General features: G+C 32.4%; 2 protein-coding genes and 1 long non-coding RNA gene across 3 annotated transcripts; 2 read left to right on the top strand and 1 right to left on the bottom strand.

Moving 5' to 3' along the window:
* The first annotated feature begins 7,341 nt into the window (after nt 1-7,341).
* LOC106403014 (jasmonate-induced oxygenase 4) lies at nt 7,342-9,626 on the top strand. The gene is made up of 3 exons (XM_013843848.3): nt 7,342-7,909; nt 8,495-8,828; nt 9,156-9,626. Exons 1-3 carry the CDS (start codon nt 7,431-7,433, stop codon nt 9,402-9,404), a joined length of 1,062 nt encoding a protein of 353 aa, XP_013699302.2. The 5' UTR covers nt 7,342-7,430; the 3' UTR covers nt 9,405-9,626.
* Nucleotides 9,627-11,511: 1,885 nt separating this feature from the next.
* On the bottom strand, nt 11,512-13,000 carry LOC106405963 (pyridoxal 5'-phosphate synthase subunit PDX1.1). Its single transcript, XM_013846533.3, has one exon. The coding sequence runs from the start codon at nt 12,591-12,593 to the stop codon at nt 11,661-11,663; it is 933 nt and encodes a 310-aa protein (XP_013701987.1). The 5' UTR covers nt 12,594-13,000; the 3' UTR covers nt 11,512-11,660.
* An 8,836-nt stretch (nt 13,001-21,836) lies between these two features.
* On the top strand, nt 21,837-22,549 carry LOC125585665. Its single transcript, XR_007322658.1, has 2 exons — nt 21,837-22,057; nt 22,160-22,549. It is a non-coding gene; the product is annotated as an uncharacterized LOC125585665 (long non-coding RNA).
* Nucleotides 22,550-22,644: the final 95 nt, after the last annotated feature.

Genomic DNA, 22,644 nt, shown 5'->3' with positions numbered 1-22,644 from the left:
ATAAATTTTGTATAAAATTAATAAATTTTGCATTGAAAATCGAAAACGACACTTATTTTGTAACGAAATTTTTTTTCTCAAAACGATACTTAATATGAAACGGAGGGAGTACTATTTATCAAAAGTACAAACGTTTCTCTTCACATGTGCGTTTAGTAGCCAGTAGCTTAGTTGTCACACCTATTGTTTTTACCTTTTTCTTCTATTGGAAATCGGGTGAGATAACACCGAAAAAAACATAATTCGCTGTCAAATTAAAATCTCGACCTTTCTCTTATTTTCTCTTCCTATCTCTCTCTATTTTCTCTCTACGAAACTAATTTTCATTTTTTTTCTTAGTTATTTCACAAATAAACCCCTTCTTCTATTTTTGTTTTGTTTTCTAAACAATCATGAATTTGTTTTAGTTTGGAGTTATTTTAAACTTATAGAAAGATTCAGATTAATCTCAAGAGATAAAGTCTACTCTTTTTTGATAGTCAAATAAATTCTAAATTTGATAGTCAAATAAATTCTAAGCAATTTGTTTATATATTTACGTAGCCACATGATAAAGTGCAGATGAGTTAAAGAGGCAGTAAAAGCACATCCAACACAGTTCTAGAAAAGTTTTAAATATTTAAGAAAAAATAAATAGGAAAGAAAATGGGCAAAAATTCTAATATTAGAGTTTCTCAAGAAGATGTATTCAAATGAGAGTTTCAGGTGATTTGTATTAAAATGACAAATTCACTGTTATTGAAACATGAATTTTAAAAACTCATTTAAAATTTTATGTTATTGAATTTGACATTTCTTAAAGTATTCTGAAATCCACTGTTATTGAAAATATTTTAAGTTGTGGAGTTTTAAAGTTTCAGGTGATTTTAGGGTGTTTGGGTAGAATTTCTTAGTTAAAAAAATTAAAATCCAAATCCCATAGTTTTAGGTGATATTCTAGAGTAGTTTAACAAAAATCACTTAAATCTCTGCAACTTATTGAAATCATCTAAAACTCCATTAAAAATCAAATCACATCAAATGTTAAATTGAATATATCCCCGGAAACTGCTACACCAACAAAACAAATATTCACAGAAGAGTAATTAATGCTTTTATTTCTTTAAAAATAATTAAAAAAATCAAGTAACTAGAATAATAAAAAAAAAATTTATAGAAAGATTCAGACTAATCTGAGAAGATAAAGTCTATGGATAAATACTTTCTTTAATAGTCAAATAAATTCTAAGCAATTTGTTTATACGTAGCCACATGATAAAGTGCATATGAGTTAAATGTACACTAAAAACACCTCCAACAACAAGTTCTGTAAGAGTTGTAAACATTAAAAAAAAGAGAAAAAATAGCCAGAGTTTTTTAGAAACTGCTACACCAACAAAACAAATGTCATTTACCGAAAAAAATTAGTGCTTTTATTTCTTTAAGTTTTTTTTTAACCATTGGAATTGCTCTAAGCATTTTTCGTCATTATTGCACATATTAAATACGTTCAGAATATTCAACATATTCTTCTTCTTTTTTGCCAACATATACAACATATTCGGTGCACAATTTTTTTGTTAAGATCACGATCTTAGTTTTCTTTGCAACGCTTCTCCATCTAGTTAAGTAATTATCACCAACATGTTATGAGATTTTTTTTTTGAAAAAATGTTTTTGTATAAAATGTTGACGGCAACATGCAAACACGTTTAAGTCATGTTCAAAATATGGCATTTTTTTTTCTTTTGAATAAGCTGGGTATCCAGAACTGCGGAAGAGCATAGACTAATTTCTAAATAGAAGTGTAATCTATAGATAGACTCTCTTTCAGGATATTTAAATGGACCAAAATAAAAAATCATATCCATGTGGTATCTAAGATAATGTGACTTAGTTTCGTGCAACATTGTTGTGACACCCGTCACCTCCAATCCGGAGAACAGCGGACCACCAACAATATCTCGTATAATAAAAGTCCATATACCCAATTACACTCACCCAAAGCCCAAATAAAAATCCGAATAAAAAGCTCAGTAGCACCAATCCGTCCAAATATCATATACTCGTCAGTCTCACCTGAAATGGGGAAGAGAGAGGGGTGAGTAACGGAGAAGTCACTCAGTGAAGTATGGGATACTACACCCGAAGTCCATGGACCCGGAAAGACCACTCCGAGTAAATATAATTTAATCCTAACACGTTGCAAACACAGTACCTAAAGTACCCAGAGATCAAACAATGGTCCTAGCGAGGTGCACACTCGCTGCCCACTATTAGGCCAAAAACACCACCGAATATGTGCTCGGTAACACACGCCCGTAGACGATTTATCGACCTCGAAGCCTTGGCACAACAGGTCGACTAAGCTGTGCCGCAACATACACCATACCCAATGTACTGGTCTCCAGCCGACACACGGAATTACGTCTCCATGGTCGGCTAACACCCAAATCACCTCAATATGCTATATACATATATATTATCAATTATAAATGAACAAGCACTGTTGAACCATCTAACACCCTAGTTCCGGTTTAAGCAAAGAGCCTAAAACTAAACAAGCAATGACAGACTCGATTTCACACAGACGGAACACATTAGAAACAAATTATACTTATTCGAGGTCCTAAGCCGTGTAAGAGAAGTTCGGAAAAAGACCCTCACCTTGGCCACTATCGGAAATGGATCAAAAAATGCTCTAAGCTTCCAAAAGAGTAACTTATCAAACAAGTCAACCTTAAAGTCCACCATTGTTTCTACGCATGAACCAATAAGGATTTAAGATATTTAGATCACTTGCACCGCAAGTAATAAATAATATCATTTGGTTAATACGTGATAATGAAGGTGGGGAAACTAACACATATGGTTCTACGTTAACATAACAAGCTTCTCCCATGGCTCCAAGCTTACAACGTTGTAGATCCAATCGGTGCCGCGGAGGTGAGACGGTGGCTCCGTCTTAACTTGTTTTCTCCTCACGTCATATTCTTCTCGGATCAATAGCATGCGTTCCATAATGCAATGATGGTTGATCTTTGATGACAAGCCCATGTCTTAAACGTTACATGGTGGTTCCGACATAACAAGCAAAGAAGGTGACATCCGGATGGTGGTGATCAGCATTTGTTGCGCGATGGCTCCGCGTACGTGTGTTGCTTCTCCACATCAAAGCCTCTCGGATCCGGCGACAATGAGGGAGGGGCGATGGATATTTGACAGAGGCGGCATGCGTCACAGCTCCGTCAATGATGCTCCACTGCCGGTGTGATGAAGCTTCTCTCATATCAGCGCACTATAAGGTCGTTTTGTGGTGACGGCACAAACGTACGCACAAGCCCGAGATGAAGACGGCTAGGTTAACATGAGAAAGGAGATGCATACGGGCTTATATATCGCTTTGGTTTTGTTATTAGTTTGGTTTACTCCAATTAAATAATCAAACCAATTTCAATACCGGTGTAGTGAAAACCGGGTCGTAACAATTGTCTCGTAAGATATTAAGAGATTTGTCAATAGTATTTTAAATAATATCTAATACTTAAAAAGATAAATACTATCCAATCTTGCAAACTGGAGGACAAGACCTATTTTCTATCTTATTACAAAAAGATAGGTATATGATGAAATTAATTTTAATATCACAACGGAATATTCGATAATATAAATATATGCGAAAATAATCACGAAGAAGTATTGTCCATGACGTGAATAAAATTTTCAGTCGGATAACACGAAATAGGCAATGCATTTTCACTTTCGTGATCAAACTAATCTCCCACATAATTTTTAATTTCTCGTGGTATATATGGTATTTTTCACTTAACTAAATAGTCATTAAAGAAAATAAATAAACGTTGGCTTGATTGATAATATATACTAGGATAATATCAGCGCCTTGCGCGGAATTAAGTTACTATTTTTATTATATTTTGGAGAATGAAACAATAGTTTGGCTTCATTTGGATTAGGGGTGTTCAATCCAGATATCGGGTTGGTTTCGATTCGGTTCGGTTTTTTTCGGTATTTTGGTTAGTAAAATATAACTACTATTCTAAATCCATATTTACTTTGACTTTAGTCTTTCACATACTTTTGAAAGATTTCAACTGGACAACTAAATTGATCAGCCAATCTTTTTGCTTTAAATCATTAGTATATATATATATATATTATTTAGTTTGAATATTTATTAAATAAAAATTCATATGCGTTATATTTTATGATCATTTGTAACTTATTATAACAAAAAAAATAATCTATTGATCACAAAATTTTCAGAGTGAGAATCTTCAAATTTCTAATAATATATAGACGTTTTGAAAAATTCAAAATATAACATATAAGAAAAAAATAAATGTTTTTATTATATATTTAATGTGATTTTTTTAATATATTTTAATAATATAAAATTAAAAAAAGAACTAAGATACCAAAATTGTTATCAAATATTTATTATTCCTAATAATTAATTTACATATATACGTTAATCATATTAGGTAATTTCGTAGCTTCTAATTAAGGAAAGTGCAAAAACAATATTTGGTAGATTATTTATCAATTCGAATATTCGATAGCTAGTTTAATAAAAAATATAATGTAAGTTAAGATGAACCAACCTATTTTTTTTAAGAATAGTATATTTTATATAGTCATTTATTAAATGAGAATTTATAATCATACACTTCTATGATCAGTCATATCGTTTTATAACTGAATATTTAAATAATCGATAACAAAATTTTCAATGTGAAATCTTTAATAAGTTTATAATTTATAAATGTTTTTGAAAATTCATTGAAAGTTTTAATATTAAAATATTTATGTAATCTTATGGTATATAGTTTAATATATATATATATATATATGTTTTATTATTAAATGATATTTTTTACTCATATGGTTTTAAAATCATGTGTATCTTCTTATAATATTAAATAAAAGTTCATATTAATACAATTTTATGATCATTTGTAACTTATTATGACAAAAAAAAAATATATTGATCACAAAATTTTAAGAGTGGTGATCTTCAAATTTCTAATAATTTATAGACGTTTTGAAAAATTCAAAATATAACATATAAAAAAATATAAATGTTTTTATTATATATTTAATGTGATTTTTAATATCTTTTAATAATATAAAATTTTTAAAAAGAACTAAGATACAAAATTGTTATCAAATATTTATTATTCATAATAATTAATTTTCACATATATGTTAATCATATTAGGTAATTTCGTAGCTTTTATTTAAGGAAAGTGCAAAGCATTTTTTGGTACGTTATTTATCAATTCGATAGTTAGTTTAATAAAAAGTGTAATATAAGTTAAGATAGACCAACCTATTTTTCTAAGAATAGTATATTTTATATAGTTATTTATTAAATAAGAATTTATAATCATACGGTTCTATGATCATTCATATCATTTTATAACAAAATATTTAAATCATCGATAACAAAATTTTCAATCTGAAATCTTTAATAAGTTTATAATTTATAAATGTTCTTGAAAATTCATTGAAACTTTTAATATTAAAATATTTATGTAATCCTATGGTATATAGTGTTTAATCTATATATATATATTTATTTTATTATTAAATGATATTTTTTACTCATATGGTTTTAAAATCATGTGTATCTTCTTATAATAAAAATGTTAAACCATTGATCATTAATTTTTAACATAATAATTTTAATAGTTTTAGTCATTTATTGTTGTTTTTAAAAATTCAAAATATAACATATACAAAAAAAATCTAAATTTTACTTTTATAGCTAATTTGATTGTTTAATTTATTTTAATAATATAAAATTAAACAAAAAATGATGGAGGAGATATAAATTGTTATCAAATCTTTATTATTAAAATCATTAATTGTCATATATATATATTAGTCATTTATGGTAATTCAGTAGGTTTGATTTAAGGAAAGAAAATAACATATCATATCATTATATCATATAGTTTGACCAACTTATGTATTTAACAACATATAAAAATCGAATGTGGACCTACTTATTTTTCAATTGAATGTAATTGACTACCTAATTGAGTGTCACCTATGCATTGGGACTTATTTTAATTAATACAAAATTGAGGTTACATCTTTTAAAATGTTCATCAATTAATATACAGGGTATGTATGCAAGGTTAGCACTATCATTCGCAACGATGAGTCATAGCACTGATGATTCAGCCGATATGAAACCCTTAATGTATTCAGCCGATTTTAAATAAGACATGTGATACATAATCATCAATATACATTGCTTCTTCTCTACTGTATGGTCCCGTTATTCGCAATAATATTTCAAAGAAAGAGACTTTTGTCCAACAACTAAACATATGGTTGAAAAGTGTTTAATTTCCTTTTTGAAAATTGCGATCTGTATTGTTTTTAACTAAAATTTCAAAATGCGATCGGTATTGATCAGTAAAAGAGGTTAATAATATTTTACAAGTGGATGTGGTTTCAACGTGATTACATGAGGTATTCTGAATAATCATGTTTATTCACTATGTCAAATGTTTACTTTTCAAGTGCCTGTGCTCCAGTTTTACGTTGTCAGGTTCTGAAAACACGATTTTCCAGCTTTTTATATTTGGTATAGACTATGAATGGGCTTATATAAATACAATGAAAAGTTGAAAACGAGACGATCACTATGAATTAGCTTTTTTTGTTTATTGTTGACAATGTGGAGTTCATCCAACCTATGAGATTTATACAATCTCGTTCTTCTGAACTCATGGTGTTTGAGACCATGAATTTTGTTTCATTTTAACTATATTGAAATAGAATACTTGTAAATTAGTTATATATAGTAGACAATATATTGGCATATCATTTCGTGTAAATACATCTATGTATTGTACAAAAAGAGGCAAAAAAAAACTATATTATTAAGTCTGTTCATTCAAGTGTCATTTTAATTTGAAGATTGTATCCTAAGATTAATGTAACTGAGGAAAGACTTCAGTAGGAGACCACAGCTAAACACGTGATGATAACGTGTTATCTTTTGGTCTCTCCCATATAGCTCTTAACTAATTAATTAATGAGTTGCAAACCATCGCACGGCGCCGACATTCGTTCTCCATCTCCCTAACTTCAAAAGTCAATAAGAAAAAAAATGAAATATTGTCGGCATCTATCCACAACTCTACAAAAACGTGTCTTATTATGTTTTTTTTTTCCATCCAATTAGCTCAACATGCAAAGTATATTAGGTCGAACTAGAAATTCAATTAAAAAAATACAGTGAATCAAAAAAATACCGTCTCATTAATTGTTTCACGTTTCATTTCGGTTTATTTTCCTGTATTTATACCCCTACTCGTCCTCGCTTCCTTCTACCATCTAAAACTTTCATTCTTCCCTTTACATCTCTTTTCTTGAGTGTCTTCTAATACAACACAATTCACAAAAGAAAAAAAATGGTTGCAAGCTGGCCAGAGCCGATTGTTTCCGTTCAAACCTTGTCCCAAGCCGGCATATCCACCGTCCCAAACCGCTATGTTAAACCGGTTCATCAGAGACCGGTCTACAACTCCGACCAATCCGGTCTTGACATGGAAGTACCCGTGCTAGACATGAGAGACGTGTGGAGGAAGCCGGAGGGGCTGAGGCGCGTGAGGAATGCGTGTGAGGAGTGGGGTTTCTTCCAAGTGGTGAACCATGGTGTAGACCATGCGCTGATGGAGAGTGTGAGGGGAGCGTGGCGAGAGTTCTTTGATTTACCCGTAGAGGTGAAACGAAAGTACGCAAACTCACCAGACACATATGAAGGCTATGGAAGCAGGGTTGGGGTTGTGAAAGATGCTAAGTTAGATTGGAGTGATTATTTCTTTCTCAATTACTTGCCTTCTTCCATTAGAAACCCTTCCAAGTGGCCATCTCAGCCTCCTAAGATAAGGTATTTAGTATATACATATGCAGAATACCAATCAAACCTGTTATTCTATATACGTCCATGACATAAGTTTCTTGACATCTGCGTCTAAGGTATAGGTGTAGTTGATATATGTACATTATAATTCTCATGTGTTTATGTTCTTAAAGAAACCCTCTACTTAAAAAAGATATGTTTACTAAGTGGATGTTTGCATGGGGACACACGTTTCGTGTGTGTGTTTTGATTTATAGCTGTTGATGCATCTTGATTACGTGAAGTACAACTTGTAAATACGTACACACATGGCCGTCTGGTCAATATGTTTATTTAGGCACGTGTCCATGTATGAACACGTTTCATGTGGTCACACACCACATGAATCATGACTATTACATATATACATATAAGAGATACATAACATTCGCAATTAACTTTGTATTGTGTGTTAATTGTCTTAAAACTTTTAACGATTGTTTTTCTCTCTTATTTTTAGTGACTGTAAGATCACAAAATTTAGTAGTAAACATATTTCACAAACAATTTGTCTACAATCAAGCAGTACACGTATTATATTAATATTAAAAACATACTTTTTCACCGATGCAGAGAATTGATCGAAGAGTACGGAGAAGAAGTGAGAAAACTGTGTGAGAGGCTAGTGGAGACATTGTCAGAGAGTTTAGGTTTAGAACCAAACCATCTCATGAAGGCCTTTGGAGGAGAAGACAAAGTTGGAGCTAATCTGAGAGCAAACTTTTACCCAAAATGCCCTCAGCCACACCTAACTTTAGGTCTCTCTTCTCATTCTGACCCGGGTGGCATCACCATTGTCCTCCCCGACGAGGAGGTCGCTGGCCTCCAGGTCCGTCGTGGTGACTGCTGGGTCACCATTAAATCCGTGCCCAATGCTTTGATCGTTAACATTGGAGATCAAGTTCAGGTACTGGTTCTTAATTATATTTTACCTTTTTGAACATTTTAAACTACTGATAACCTGGAGAACAAAATAGACATCGCCATATATATGGTTTTAGAGACTTTATTGTTCATTTACATATAATACTGAAACTCTACATGGAGCATGCAAAATAAAATTTAAAGCCCTAGATCTGTCGTAGCAAAAACCAATAAGATTTTATGTCCTAGGCTCATATGTTATATAGAAAGTCTCCATTCTGCGGAATATATAAAAGTAATAGTGTTTCTATAACGATATTATTTTTAGCAAATTCATATAACCAAACAATATGTTGGGATCAAATTGTAGATACTTAGCAACGGAATTTACAAAAGCGTGGAGCATCAGGTGGTCGTTAATTCCGGTATGGATCGAGTCTCCTTGGCACTCTTCTACAACCCGAGAAGTGATATCCCGATCGGACCGGTTAAAGCACTATTAACCAAAGACCGACCTGCTCTTTATAAACCGATCAGGTTCGACGAGTACCGCCTTCTGATTCGACAAAAGGGTCCTAGTGGGAAAAACCAAGTTGATTCACTGTTGGCAAGCACATGAGAATTGAGATATATCCCGAGAAAAGTCAGTTACTCCTACGTACTTATATAATCGTACCTAAATAATATGTAAACTGTAACCTTACACTATGTAAGAAAGAATAATCTCATGATGATTGGCATCAAACCATATCTGTTCATGTTTACTTTTTAATAGTTTGTTTAGCGTATTGTGTTAGCACAAAGAGTACGGAAAGTATTCTTGATCTTTCCTGAGGCTGGATATGCATACTCATAGTTGGTTCATTGATAAGAAAAGTATTAAAAACTGCCCTACTCATCTTTCAGTAGTTTAAGCTTATTCAAGTCAAACATTCAAAAACGATGCGCTGATCGTACATAAGTTTTTTTTAATATTCTTTTACTGTAAAGCCATGAATCATATTAAAGGTTTAAAATTAAATAGTTAGATTTAAAAGGAAAAACAAAATTTTAAATAGAGAAAAACAATTATAGGACATGAGAACAACAAAAAAAAACAATTTTTTTGAATAGTTTACATATCTTAGCTTCAGGTCTCTCTCATAATAGGCTTTCTATTATAAATGTGCAAAATGTTTTATAAAATTTATCTTGACTATATAAAATATCATTAATATAATTAAGTCAACCAATAAAATGTAATACATGTATGTAACTGAAAAATATTAAATTAAATTTTGTCTAATATATTGAAAACTTAATTTCTTATAAAAACCATTTTAGTTAAACATTAAACAAAGTGAAACATAAAAAAAGAAAAATTAGTTGCAAACTGCCGTAGGGTGCGGAAATTTGTTCTCCATCTCCTCAATTTCTAAGAGCAATATTAATGGAATAGTGACATAGTCTCTTAAGTTAGTATTTCATCTGACTAATATTAGTATAATTTTACGGCAATTTTCTCAGATAACATTTTTTAAGTTTTTGTCACAAAATAGCTCTCAAGAAAGAAAATAACCAAAATAATCCATTTTTATTTTGAAAAATTTAATATTTATTTTTTATTTTAAAAAATTTGAAACTCTATCCCCAAAACTCCACCCCTTAACTCTAAACCCTAAGTCTAAATTAGTTAACCCTATATTTTTACTTTTTAAAAAAACTTATTTTGGTCATTTCATGAAGGACTATTTTTGTGACAAAAACTTAAAAATGGTTATCCTAGAAAATTTCTCTAATTTTATTACGTAATTAAATTTAAATATAAAAATATGACGAGTAATATATATATATATATATATATATATATTTTTTTTTTTTTTGTAACTGAAAAAAACAATTATAGATAGATTGACGAGTAATATATTGATACATGTATTTTGGTTATTTACCAATGTTGGAGATGTTTATCAAAGAAGAACATTCCTTCTATTTTCTACATTTTTTCTTTTTGAGAGAGTACTAAAAAAACCCCAATGCATGTAAAGTCACCAAAGAAACATTTTTTTGGGCAAATACAAATAATCCACAAGTTTAAAACGTGTCTAGTTTATGTTTGTCAGTTGTCATTCAACTAGCTCAACATGCAAAGTTTATTAAGTCGACTTCAAAATGATCAATAAAGAAAAGGTAGAATATGTTGGTCAAAGAATATCGTACGTGTCGTATTATGCTTATCATCCACTGGTCCAAGTAAAGTTGCATGAAATGTTTACTGTGTAAACCTCAAATTCAATAAAGAAAATGTAAAAAAAGTAAAAGGATATCACCGTATCATTAATTGTTTAACATAGTACCAGTCCAAACTTCTACTATGTTGTTGAAAATAGACTGAAAATATTTGTGTTTTTAAAGGCTGTATACACTTTTGCTTTCTTCCAGGGCCGGGCACTGATCCCACCCGTCCTCGCTTCCTCCATCGTAAACATTTCAAACTTTTAAGCTTATATATATATATCTCCTTGAAGAAAGGATTCAATATCATCGGCCACAAAAGATCATTAGACGAACCCATAATCAAAACTCTTCCTAATCAATCATTTGTAACCAATGATACGGATAAGGAAGAGTTTATGGTTAACGAAGTTGAAATAAGTAACAACATTATGACAATCAATTTCATGTGCCATTTTGTTTTCATGTTTTAAAAGCTAGCTCATTGTTAAAATAGGCGAGTACTTCAAAACTGAAAGAAACAAGACATAACTGAATTATAATAACAAAGCCCAGTGGGACCCAAACATGACATATAGCTCACGAATGCGAGCGAATCCCAATCTTACATATTCATAACCAATTTAAACCGAAATAAAAACATTTGAATTCTGTGATTGGTTCACTCAGACCGGTTCGCGAACCTCTCAACCTTATCATCCAAATTGATACCAACCATAGCTTCACCCAACCCACAGCTCACCTCCGCCAACACCGCCGCGTCTCTATAATTCGTAACCGCCTGCACAATCGCCTTCGCACGCTTCGCCGGATCTCCACTCTTGAAAATACCCGACCCAACGAACACTCCATCACACCCCAGCTGCATCATCAGCGCCGCGTCCGCCGGCGTCGCGACCCCTCCGGCGGCGAACTGAACCACCGGTAACCTCCCGAGCTGCTTCGTCTGCATAACCAACTCATAAGGCGCAGCGATCTTCTTCGCGTAAGCGAACACCTCGTCGTCATCCATGCCTCTCAGCAACCTTATCGCTCCCATCACGCTCCTCACGTGCCTAACGGCCTCCACGACGTTCCCCGTCCCGGCCTCTCCTTTGGTCCTTATCATCGCGGCTCCTTCGCGGATCCGCCGCAAGGCTTCCCCGAGGTTCCTGCATCCACAAACGAACGGTATCTTGAAGTTGTGCTTGTTGATGTGGTTGTCCTCGTCGGCGAGAGTGAGGACTTCACTCTCGTCGACGTAATCGACTCCGATGGACTCGAGGATCTGCGCCTCGACGAAGTGGCCGATTCGAGCTTTGGCCATGACCGGAATCGTAACCGCCTGTTTGATCTCTTTGATCATCTCCGGATCGCTCATCCTCGCGACGCCACCTTGCGCTCTGATATCGGCGGGAACGCGCTCGAGAGCCATGACGGCGCAGGCGCCGGCTTCTTCGGCGATTCGCGCTTGCTCGGCGTTGACGACGTCCATGATCACGCCGCCGCGGAGCATCTGAGCGAGGCCGACCTTGACGGAGAAGGGAGATTGCTGCTTCGTCTCGGTCATGGATCCTTCGCCGTAAACCGCCACCACTCCGGCTGATTCCGCCATTTTTCTAGGGTTTAGATAGAGTGTGGAGGGAGGACGATAAGAGATTTGTATTTATGGAGTGAGGCGCGAATTGAGATTAAGCAATCTGATTGGGAGAAGAAAGTCAAAGTAAGCTCATCGGACGGTATAGGATGAAGGAGCACGTGGAATACAGTGGAGTTGAGTGTAGGGAGGAGAAGCAATGTTTGGATAGCAAGAAGTTTGACCACAGATTTCATTCTATCAATGTAAATGTAGAATCCCGAAGAGATATGTCTGCTGACGTGGAGCTCAGTTTCCTGTATTGTCGTGTATGTTGAACGACCATTCAAATTAATTCAGATATATTTGTTGTTGTGTTTTTTTTTTTTGTGGTAACAAATATCTTCGGGTTATGAGACAACTTGAACGAAAATGATGCGTTAAGTCTGAAGGTCTGAACTCGTGAAATGTTGTAAAGTTAACATATTCAATCTACTTCATGGAGATTATGATAATGATTTCATCATCACAATATACGTCGTAATCTCTATAAATTAATAAGTTCGCCTGTGTGTTATTTTATTAGAAAATTCTATGTAAATTTATGGTATCTTTAGAATTGTAAATTAATAATGTATATGTTTACATATTTTATATAAGTAAGAACCTATTATTATATTGTTTATTTTATATTCACAATCTAATTATATTTATATTTTCTTTAACACTTAATATAAATCTGTATTTGATGACAAAAAAAAAAACACTTAATATAATTTTGATGAGATTTAGTAATATTATATCTAAAATCACATTTAAGTTATATGCAATATATATTATATACACAATAGAATATAATAAAAATTAATACAAATGTCAAATTTCAAAAAAATAACAATAATATATATACACTAAAATCAAATATTTTTCTTATCTTTGAATATGTTACAATAAGAAATCTAAATAAGGAATTTTTTGTAAATTAATATCTCTATAAATTAATAAAATTTAAAAGTCCCAACATTATTAATTTATAGAGGTTCTACTGTACATTGTACACGATCATTAAAACCCCCGAATTTTCAAATTAAAACCAAAAAACCTCAAACTAATGCTTTAGCTAAAAAAATCTTCAATTTTTATATATTGGCCGTTTTAACTTTCATTTTTTTGTTGATTCGGACATTTTAAAAAAAAACTCAAACAGTTGATTGTTAACTGAATAAAAGTCGTTATACTCAATACGACGGTGTTTTAAAAATTATTTTGTCTAAGAAAATTCCAAAATTGAGTTCATCTTTCTCACTCAAAAACCTAATTTCCAATTCGATTTCATCTTCCCTGGATCAATTTCAAAGGCAATCTCTGATTAAAAGAAGCAGTGATGATTTCTCAGGTGATAGATAATGGTTCTCATCAATTTGATAAAGTCGAATTGTCACTCTTAACTATTTGTCGGGTTTTAGGTGACGAAAGCTAAGTTTCGATTTCTTATCGAGTTTTATGGTTTTATTTTAACAGTTGACGATTCAATTTTTTTAAATGGTCGAATCGATAAAAATTGAGAGTTAAAACGACTAATATTTAAAAGTTAATGAACTTTTTGGCTCAAACACGAGATGGAGATTTGTTTGGCTTTAATTTGTAAACTCAAAGTTTTAATGGCCATTTTCTCATGGAAAAACTTAATGAACTTTCCCTTATCGAAGTCAGCAAACTTTGTGTATTTGTAACAAAGTTTGCCTTGACTTAGAAACTTTCTCGTATTGTGATAGTCTGGTAGGTCTATCTGACACCTAGAGTACTATAACAAACTCATTTGTGAACTTGCATGATAGCCTTAGGGTTCAAAAACATGGATGAGTGCCGACCATCATTGTTCACCAAACGAAAACAGAGTTTCTAGCCCTTGTTTTTTTTTAAAAAGAACAGTTTCTAGATTCAGTTCAAATACATCTTTTTCTGAATATCAAGATACAAACAAACTGTGAAACTGGTACACCTATCAAAATGTCAACGTGTAACCATATGATATCTCTAACTGCTAAGTTGTTTTACAAACGGGCCATACCAGGCCCAGGTGGTGGCTCCAACTTCTTGTTTCTGGTTAACTCTAAATCACTGTCTAAGGGAGTTTGGTAGACCAGAATCAAATGGAAACTCAACCGGTAATGACTTCCTGTGAAGACTCAGTTTCTAATCCGCTTCCCTCACTACCTTCGGTATCTCCTTCACGACAATCTCGCCTGCCTTCAGCCGTGAAATGGATCCCACCACTATTAAAGCAACAAAACAACCTAAAAAGTTAGTTTGATGGAGAGTCGTTTTTAATGTATCATGTAAAGGTTCAGTAGCTCACGTGAAGCAAATGTTTAACCAGTCATCTTGTTGCTGTATTGGGCTCCAAAGATCTATTTCTTTTCACATTGATCTCTCTGCATAGATTCAACAACGCTTCTGCGTATGGACGGCACAGCTCGTTACTCCGGCCTCTCATTGCATCTCTAGTACATGAATTTAGACAATGATACTGATCAAACTTTCAAAAATAATAACCAACTTTTAAATGGTTTTCTAAGATATGTACCCAAACACTAGTTGGATTTGTCTCTCAGTCATTGGTGGGGGGAGTGAGAAAAATGACATGGGTCTTGTCCGAAAGGCTCTGGTAAGAAGATATCATGAGTTAGCAACACACTAAGACAGAAAAAGTCTAAAAATTTGGAAAGGGCAATGCTACCGAAAGATGCTCGCCCATCTTCCTCATGTTTTCAGTGAATTCAGATAGAGGAACATGAGGTCCTTGTCCTGATGGTCTGATGGATGAGGAGGCATTGAATCATTCCCACAGAAATAGACTATCACCAAAGAAGGTTGTAATACAGCATCCTAAGTATTCCATTTTGAAATATATCTATATGCCGTCTATTTAACAACACGACAGCAAAGTATATGTAAGTTCCATCTGTTTTTTTAAGCTCCATATTCTTCAATGTTTATAAACCTTATGAGATATCCATACAACACTTAACCCACAGCCATCATCTTATACATATTGTTCTTAGAAGTTAGAATCCACAAGTAACAAACACACATATAGCTCTTGAGTGAGATATTCAAATAAATGGGTTAGTAAAACTAAACGTAAGAATGTTTAGAATTTATAGTATGTATAATGAGTTTATTCAAACGACAATCCACAAGTAATGTTTAGGCTAATTTTTCTTATTTAAACGACAAAAACCAAATATATGTCTTTGTGGGTTGGGTATTATTTGACAAGTAACAAGATACATATAGCTATCCGATTTGTCTTTTGTTATATGGTGTAAACCATATAGACATCAATTTTTAATATCCAAAAGTTTATTTCTTGAATGTGAAGCTTAAATTGATGTTCCAGATGATGGCTAGAAAGACAAAACTACAGAGATATCATTTTGGTACTATCCAAAACTTCATTTCTAACAATTCTGTTAAGTATAGGAACATAAGATTATATTCATTTATAAAAATGTGAAGCTGCTATCAAAGTTTTGGTTGGGATGACACACACATGATTGTATATATGTATAACTCCGTATATTTTTTTGGGATAAATTAACGATTAGAATGACACCCACATGATTATATATATGTATATATGACTCCATATTTTTTCACCAACTTCGTGATTTTTTTGTTAAATGAACAAAAATATTTCAAACAAGTACGGTTTGTCTCATATACCTAACTGATAGCAATTGATATATGATTCATGCGTGACATTTGACCGATACGAATATAGCTATCGAAGATTTAATAAGCAAACGTGCATGATTTACAAGTATATGGACCATATCATAGATTTCATAAAATTTGTTGAATAAGAAATTTGTGATAAATTATGAATATGTTATTACTTGACGAGACGGTATCCCTTATTTATTACGTTAGCACTATATGGAAAGATTTCTTATAACATCTTAAGTTGACACATGAGCCTTAATTATTGGTAAAACATCGAACTGAATATTGTGTCCCATATTGGGTAAAATAATTTAATAATTACCAAATTAAGAATCTTGGTGCGAATTTAGGCTGAATTAGCAAGACTCGACATACACAATATTCGTGTTTTAATTTTCAAGTGCGTAATCGTTAGTCGATGGGCTATATATTAGCTTCTAAACTCAATTGTACTGCACCACTACCAACCTAATATTGTGCACTAGCTATGCAATCAAACAAAAAATATTGCACTACGCAATCACTACACGTTGTAATAATAGGGTAAACAAAGTGTCTCTTTTTCGATCAATATAAATTATATTTAGCACATTTGTTCATTCCCCTCAGGAAGGCAGCTTCCGGGAAGTTTCCTTTAACCACAAGTACAGTTTAATGTGTTTTTGCCTTTTCATCGTTGTGAGTTTGTGACCCGATCGAGCGCCTTTTGTCCATTGTTGCCCATGCGTATGTCGACGGACAAGACAGCGTCTTTCGGCTGTGTTTGTCTCTTTATTTACCCACTTGGGTTCCACTTTGATTATCAATTTAATTGATTGTTTGATTAGTTTAGATTCACGGACTCAATCGTTATCAATGAACGAGAACTATAAATAGAGCATTAACTAACTTCAATTCTTTGGGACTTATAATGAAACTTTATATACTGAAAAAACGATTTTGTCATAGCAAAACTAAAAAGAATATTAAGTTCAAAAAAAACTAAAAAAATATTGACCTAAAATTTATGATCATAAAAATAAATAAATAAATATATATATATATATATATATATATATATATCAGAATCTCTTGCAATCATGGGATCTCTTGGGGAAGAATTAAGAAAAAACATCTCCATTCCAAAACCTATATAAAAAGAAAAATGGACAGAAACTTTGTGTTATTATATATATATAAACTGCTAGTCTATAGATGCCCTACGTTCATGTACAACTGGAAGAACATATATAAGATAATATAGGCGCTTTTATTCCGTTTCGATTTTAATAAAAGAAACACCATGCAACCTTTTTTTCAAAAAAAAAAAAGACACTATGCAACCTTAAACGTTTTCCCCATAGTCTCTATCTTCAAGAAATATTTGTGGACGAGAAATACACTTCAAAAAGGCAGGAGCCACTTCCAACCTTTTATTAAGCTACCTCCTGGTCCTCCTCGTTAAGCAAATAAAGACACATCAAAATAAACAGCTTCGCTTTCAAACTACACCGACCAGAGCCTCCTCGTTAAGCAAATAAAGACACATCAAAATAAACAGCTTCGTTTTCAAACTACACCGACCAGAGCCATGCCACCTAAAGAAAATTTTAGACATTGGTTTAGGGCATCATCTTTTATTTAGAATTAAAAGGCCATCTTTACCAAAAATATAGTTGTATATGGTTTTGTTGGTAATTTTATTTGATAGTTTTCTAACTTGAATTATTGCATAACTGTTTGTGTAATTTTATTGTAAAACATTTTTGTAAAATATAAGTATTATATTTATTTAGCCTATGGCATTAAAAATTGTTGTCACGGACGGCTCTGACACCGACTTCCACCCAATATTCGACCCCACAAAAATCAGATACCTCCTCGTTAAGCAAATGGTATGACTATGAGGGCGACTGTAATGAATTTTTAGAGTACCTTTTTACTCTTACTTTTTTATTTACTACAGCTACCAATAAAAATATACTAATCAGATGGAACTTATTTTGTTATTTTTACTCCATTTACTATTTAAAAAATGGAAACACACTTAATTTTACTCTGTATTATGTTAGAGTAATAGTGTTTTCACTAAATTTTTTTCTTTTCTTTCTGGTTTTTCACCAATTTTATTTTTCACCTATTTCCACCTTTTTATTTACTCTTTTTTTATTCTAGTTGTATCCAATCACACTCTATATGGTAAACTTAGAGTAAATTAAAGTAGGTGGACATTATTTCATCCAATTTATTCTACTTTTATCCAATCAAGTGGAATATGATTTCCTCATTTACTCTAAAAAGTGAAAAAAACAGTAAAAATAGAATAAATCATACCTCAACTATTAATGAAATGAAAAAGTTTACTCCAACTTTATTATTTTCTCTCTCTCTCATTTTCACCATATTTTCCATCATTTTACTCTAACTGATAACCAATCGCACTTAAAATCACAAAAATCTAGTTATCAATATATATACTAGTAGCCCTATATACTATTATTTAAGAATTGATTTTTCTTTTTTGTATCTATAATATTGTTTAAACATGATTTTGCTATTTTGTCATGGTTTACATAATTTTAGGTGTTGAGATATTAATTTTAATAAAACTTAGTAAATAATAGTATGGCTAACAGTATGGATTATATTTAAGATAATTGATTAATAAATATATTTCAATAATTTTTATCAACAATATCATAGTTATATTTGCCTTATATTTAAGAGATGCGATTGGTTTTAATAACTTCAATGCCTATTTTTCAACCCACAATTAAAAGAAGTGTATTATTTCAAATTCAGATTACCTAGTGATGATTTTTTTTTTTAATTATTAAAGAACATCTTGATCCAGAATTGATGCTCCTAAATAAAAAATGAAATACAAACAGAATTTAATACATCAATTATCAATATTGAAATTAGATATATTGAGTCTATATAGTTTTAAAATAAAAATATGAAACAAGACCACAATTTAGTACATCAATTGTTGATACGAATATCGAAATTAGATAAATATTAATATTAATTTAAAATTATTATCTAATTTAATAATTTACATTTAAATAAACTACTAATTTATAATATTTATTAGTCTACAAAAAGCGTGGAACCTCACCTATTTTAATATTAATAAAATAATATAAAATTCATAATAAACATGTCGCACAATGCAAATATGCAAGATATCAGTCGCCTATGTAAAGGAGCAAATAGACTTTAGCTCCATCTTTAGACTCCTTTCTGTACACACAATGATCAAACTCACTTCTTCTAAACCTTTGATCAACTACAAATTGATTGAAGCCCTTGTTCCACTGCCTTGGTGCTTGTTTAAGCCCGTACAATGCCTTCTCAAGTTTGCACACATAACTCTCTTTTCTTTTAACAACACACCCCTCAGGCTACTCCATATAGATCTCTTCTTCAATAAATCCATGAAGAAATGCAGTCTTAACGTCAAGCTGCTCCAACTCAATCTCTTCATTCACCGGAAAGGCAAGAAGCAACCTTATAGAGATGTGTTTTACAACCGGTAAGAATACCTCTAGGTAGTCTATTCCTTCTTTCTGCGAATATCCCTTAGCAACAAGTCTTGATTTATGACGGGGCTTCTCTATTCCTGGTATTCGAGGCTTTTTTCTGTAAACCCATTTACAGCCAATCACATTTCTATCCTTAGGTCTCTTGACTAACTTCCAGGTTTCATTCGTTCGAGAGAGCTCATTTCTTCATCCATCCCTCTATTCCAGAGGTCCATGTCTCTGCTTCTCATCGCTTCTTGATAATCTCTTGGCTCATCCTGACTAACTTCAATAGCCGCAATTAAAGCAAATGCAGCTAAGTCATAATCACCATACTTTGCTGGAGGTATTATTTCTCTTCTTGGTATATCTCTGGCTATGTTGTAGTCTTCATGAGTCTCTGTAGCAGCACCACTACTGTCACCTTTCTCATTGTCAGAATCAATTAACTTCTTCCTCTTGAGTCTCTGAAGATACAACCGCTTTTGTAGCTTTTCTTTTATCTCCAGTCTCAATATCAAGTGTTACAGAACTTCTTGTCTTTGTATCTCTAGTAACGTCTTCTCTATTTAGACGTTTCACTTCATCATTGTAAACTTTGTCTTCGGCGAAGATTACGTTTCTACTGATCACGCACTTCTTCTCTTCTAGAAGCCATACTTTATACCATTGGACTCCAATAGGATAGCTGAGAATCACTCCTTTAACTGATCTAGGATTCAACTTCCCTTGATCCTTATGCACATAAGCTACTAAACCAAATAATCCAGCTTCTTTCCCATCCATAACTCCTTCGGGATATTATTATCAATTGCTGATGATGGACTTCTGTTAATTTGGTAAACGGCTATAGAGACAGCTTCAGTCCAAAACTCTTCTTCTAGTCCAGACTCATCCAGTAAACACCTCACCTTCTCTATTAGGGTTCAGTTCATGCGCTCTGCAACATCGTTTTGTTGTGGTGTGTAGGCACATGTCTGATGCCTCTCTATCCCATGTCTTCTGCGTAACTCATCAAACTCATGATTACAAAAATAGTATTTTTGTAAAACCATTTTTTCACATTACTTTTTTCTATACAGAACAAAAGTAGTATTACATTAGAAAATAAAAGGAATAATGATAAGTTAATAGACAACTTTTAGCAAAAAAATAAAAGAGAAAGCCTTAATGGAAGGATACAATTAAGACAAGATCACTAGCACCACATAAAATCACCAACTTTTGTTTAGATAAGATAAGAGAATAAAACTTAAAAGAATAACGGGTTGATTGGAAAAGATTTATAAATGCTAGAGACATTTTTTTTTTGTGGAATCCACTGGTTTAGTAGTTTGACTAGATGTTTACTAGTGATTTTACATCATGAAGTTTGGATTTCGAATCTAAAAAAATAGAAATTAATAGAAAAACAATCATAAGAAATCTTCAGCATGGAGGAAAGAGTATCATTAACCATGGATCTCATAAGAACGATCCAGAATGTTACAGTCAAACATGAATTTCATAAAATAGGTAGAGTTATCGGTGTTGAATCATCTATAACATTTTATGTAGCCTCTAATAGCATAATTATTTATTTTATTTTTTTTAAATCTATTTTAATTTTTTTTTAAACAATCAGGCTTTAATTTTAAAAATAAATCTACAGTAAATAAAAAGTTATAAAAAATAACTTACTTATGAATATTAATTTCTATAACTTTTATTTAATGCTTGTAATGTTTTTGAAAATAAATCAACAGCAAAACAAATTAAAATCATAGCTAAAAAATCTTACTGTCTAAATTTTTTTTTTTTTTTTTTTTAAAAACTTAAACTTACAGTACCAACTAGTCGGACAATAAGAGCACATTTATCCCACGTTTCTAGGGTGGGTTTTTAACAAAAAAGTGGGTGTGGGCCCCACTGAAACCAGAGAAAACGTCTCCGGAAATCGTGAAATAGGAGACGTATGTTGAACTGTTCGCGAGCCCCACTGACACGTGACGGTCCGCGATTGGTTTAATTTTAATTTTTTTTTAAATCAGAAAAAAAAAAAAATAAGAAACGTATATGCGATAAAGATGTTATAAGGTCACCATCATCCCTTATAAATAGAGAGGTCCATAGGCTTAATTCATTCCTCACAGTACCCATTCATTAGAAAGTTAAACACATCTTTGATCCAGAAAAAGAAAGAAAGTAAACACATCATGGGCTTCAAGTCTTTTGCTTCTAGCATTGTCAAGTTTATCGTTGCCGTTGCTGTTACCGTTCTTTTAATAGGTGAGTACCGGTAGTGTGCTCGTATGAATAAAAAAGTTTTAAATTTTTCGTATTCTGATTATTTTGATAATTAACCATGATTAAATATATATGTATGTGCAGAAGCACAACCAGTGGCGATGCCAAGAGGTTATGCAAACTATAACGCGGGCGGGAATCCGGGAGGTTATGCAAACTATAACACGGGCGGGAATCCCCGAGGTTATGCAAACAATAACGCGGGCAGGAACCGTGATCCGCGGGCACGACGGGGATCTTGCAACATATGTGGCAACCCTCCTCAGATATGTATCTGCGTCTCCATATGATTATAACCAAAATTTCTGGTGCTTGTGAGTTTATTTGTCTTTTCTCTTCTGCTTATTTATATTAAATAAGTTTTGTCACTTCTCGTGAGTGTAAGCTTATGGCATGTAAACTTTTATGTGCGACCTATTCCGAGCAGTGTGTGTTTGGCATGCTGAAAATATTAAAAAATGTGTCTAAATGGAATCGTGGGCATCACATATGAGGCTATAATTTGGAGTCCCAACTATATACGTTCAACGTGTAATTTTGTATATTAGTTCTTTATTTTGTATATTACT

The sequence above is a fragment of the Brassica napus genome, chromosome C4 (assembly GCF_020379485.1).
Source record: "Brassica napus cultivar Da-Ae chromosome C4, Da-Ae, whole genome shotgun sequence".
NCBI lineage: Eukaryota > Viridiplantae > Streptophyta > Magnoliopsida > Brassicales > Brassicaceae > Brassica > Brassica napus.
This window is presented reverse-complemented; position numbering and strand designations above follow the sequence as displayed.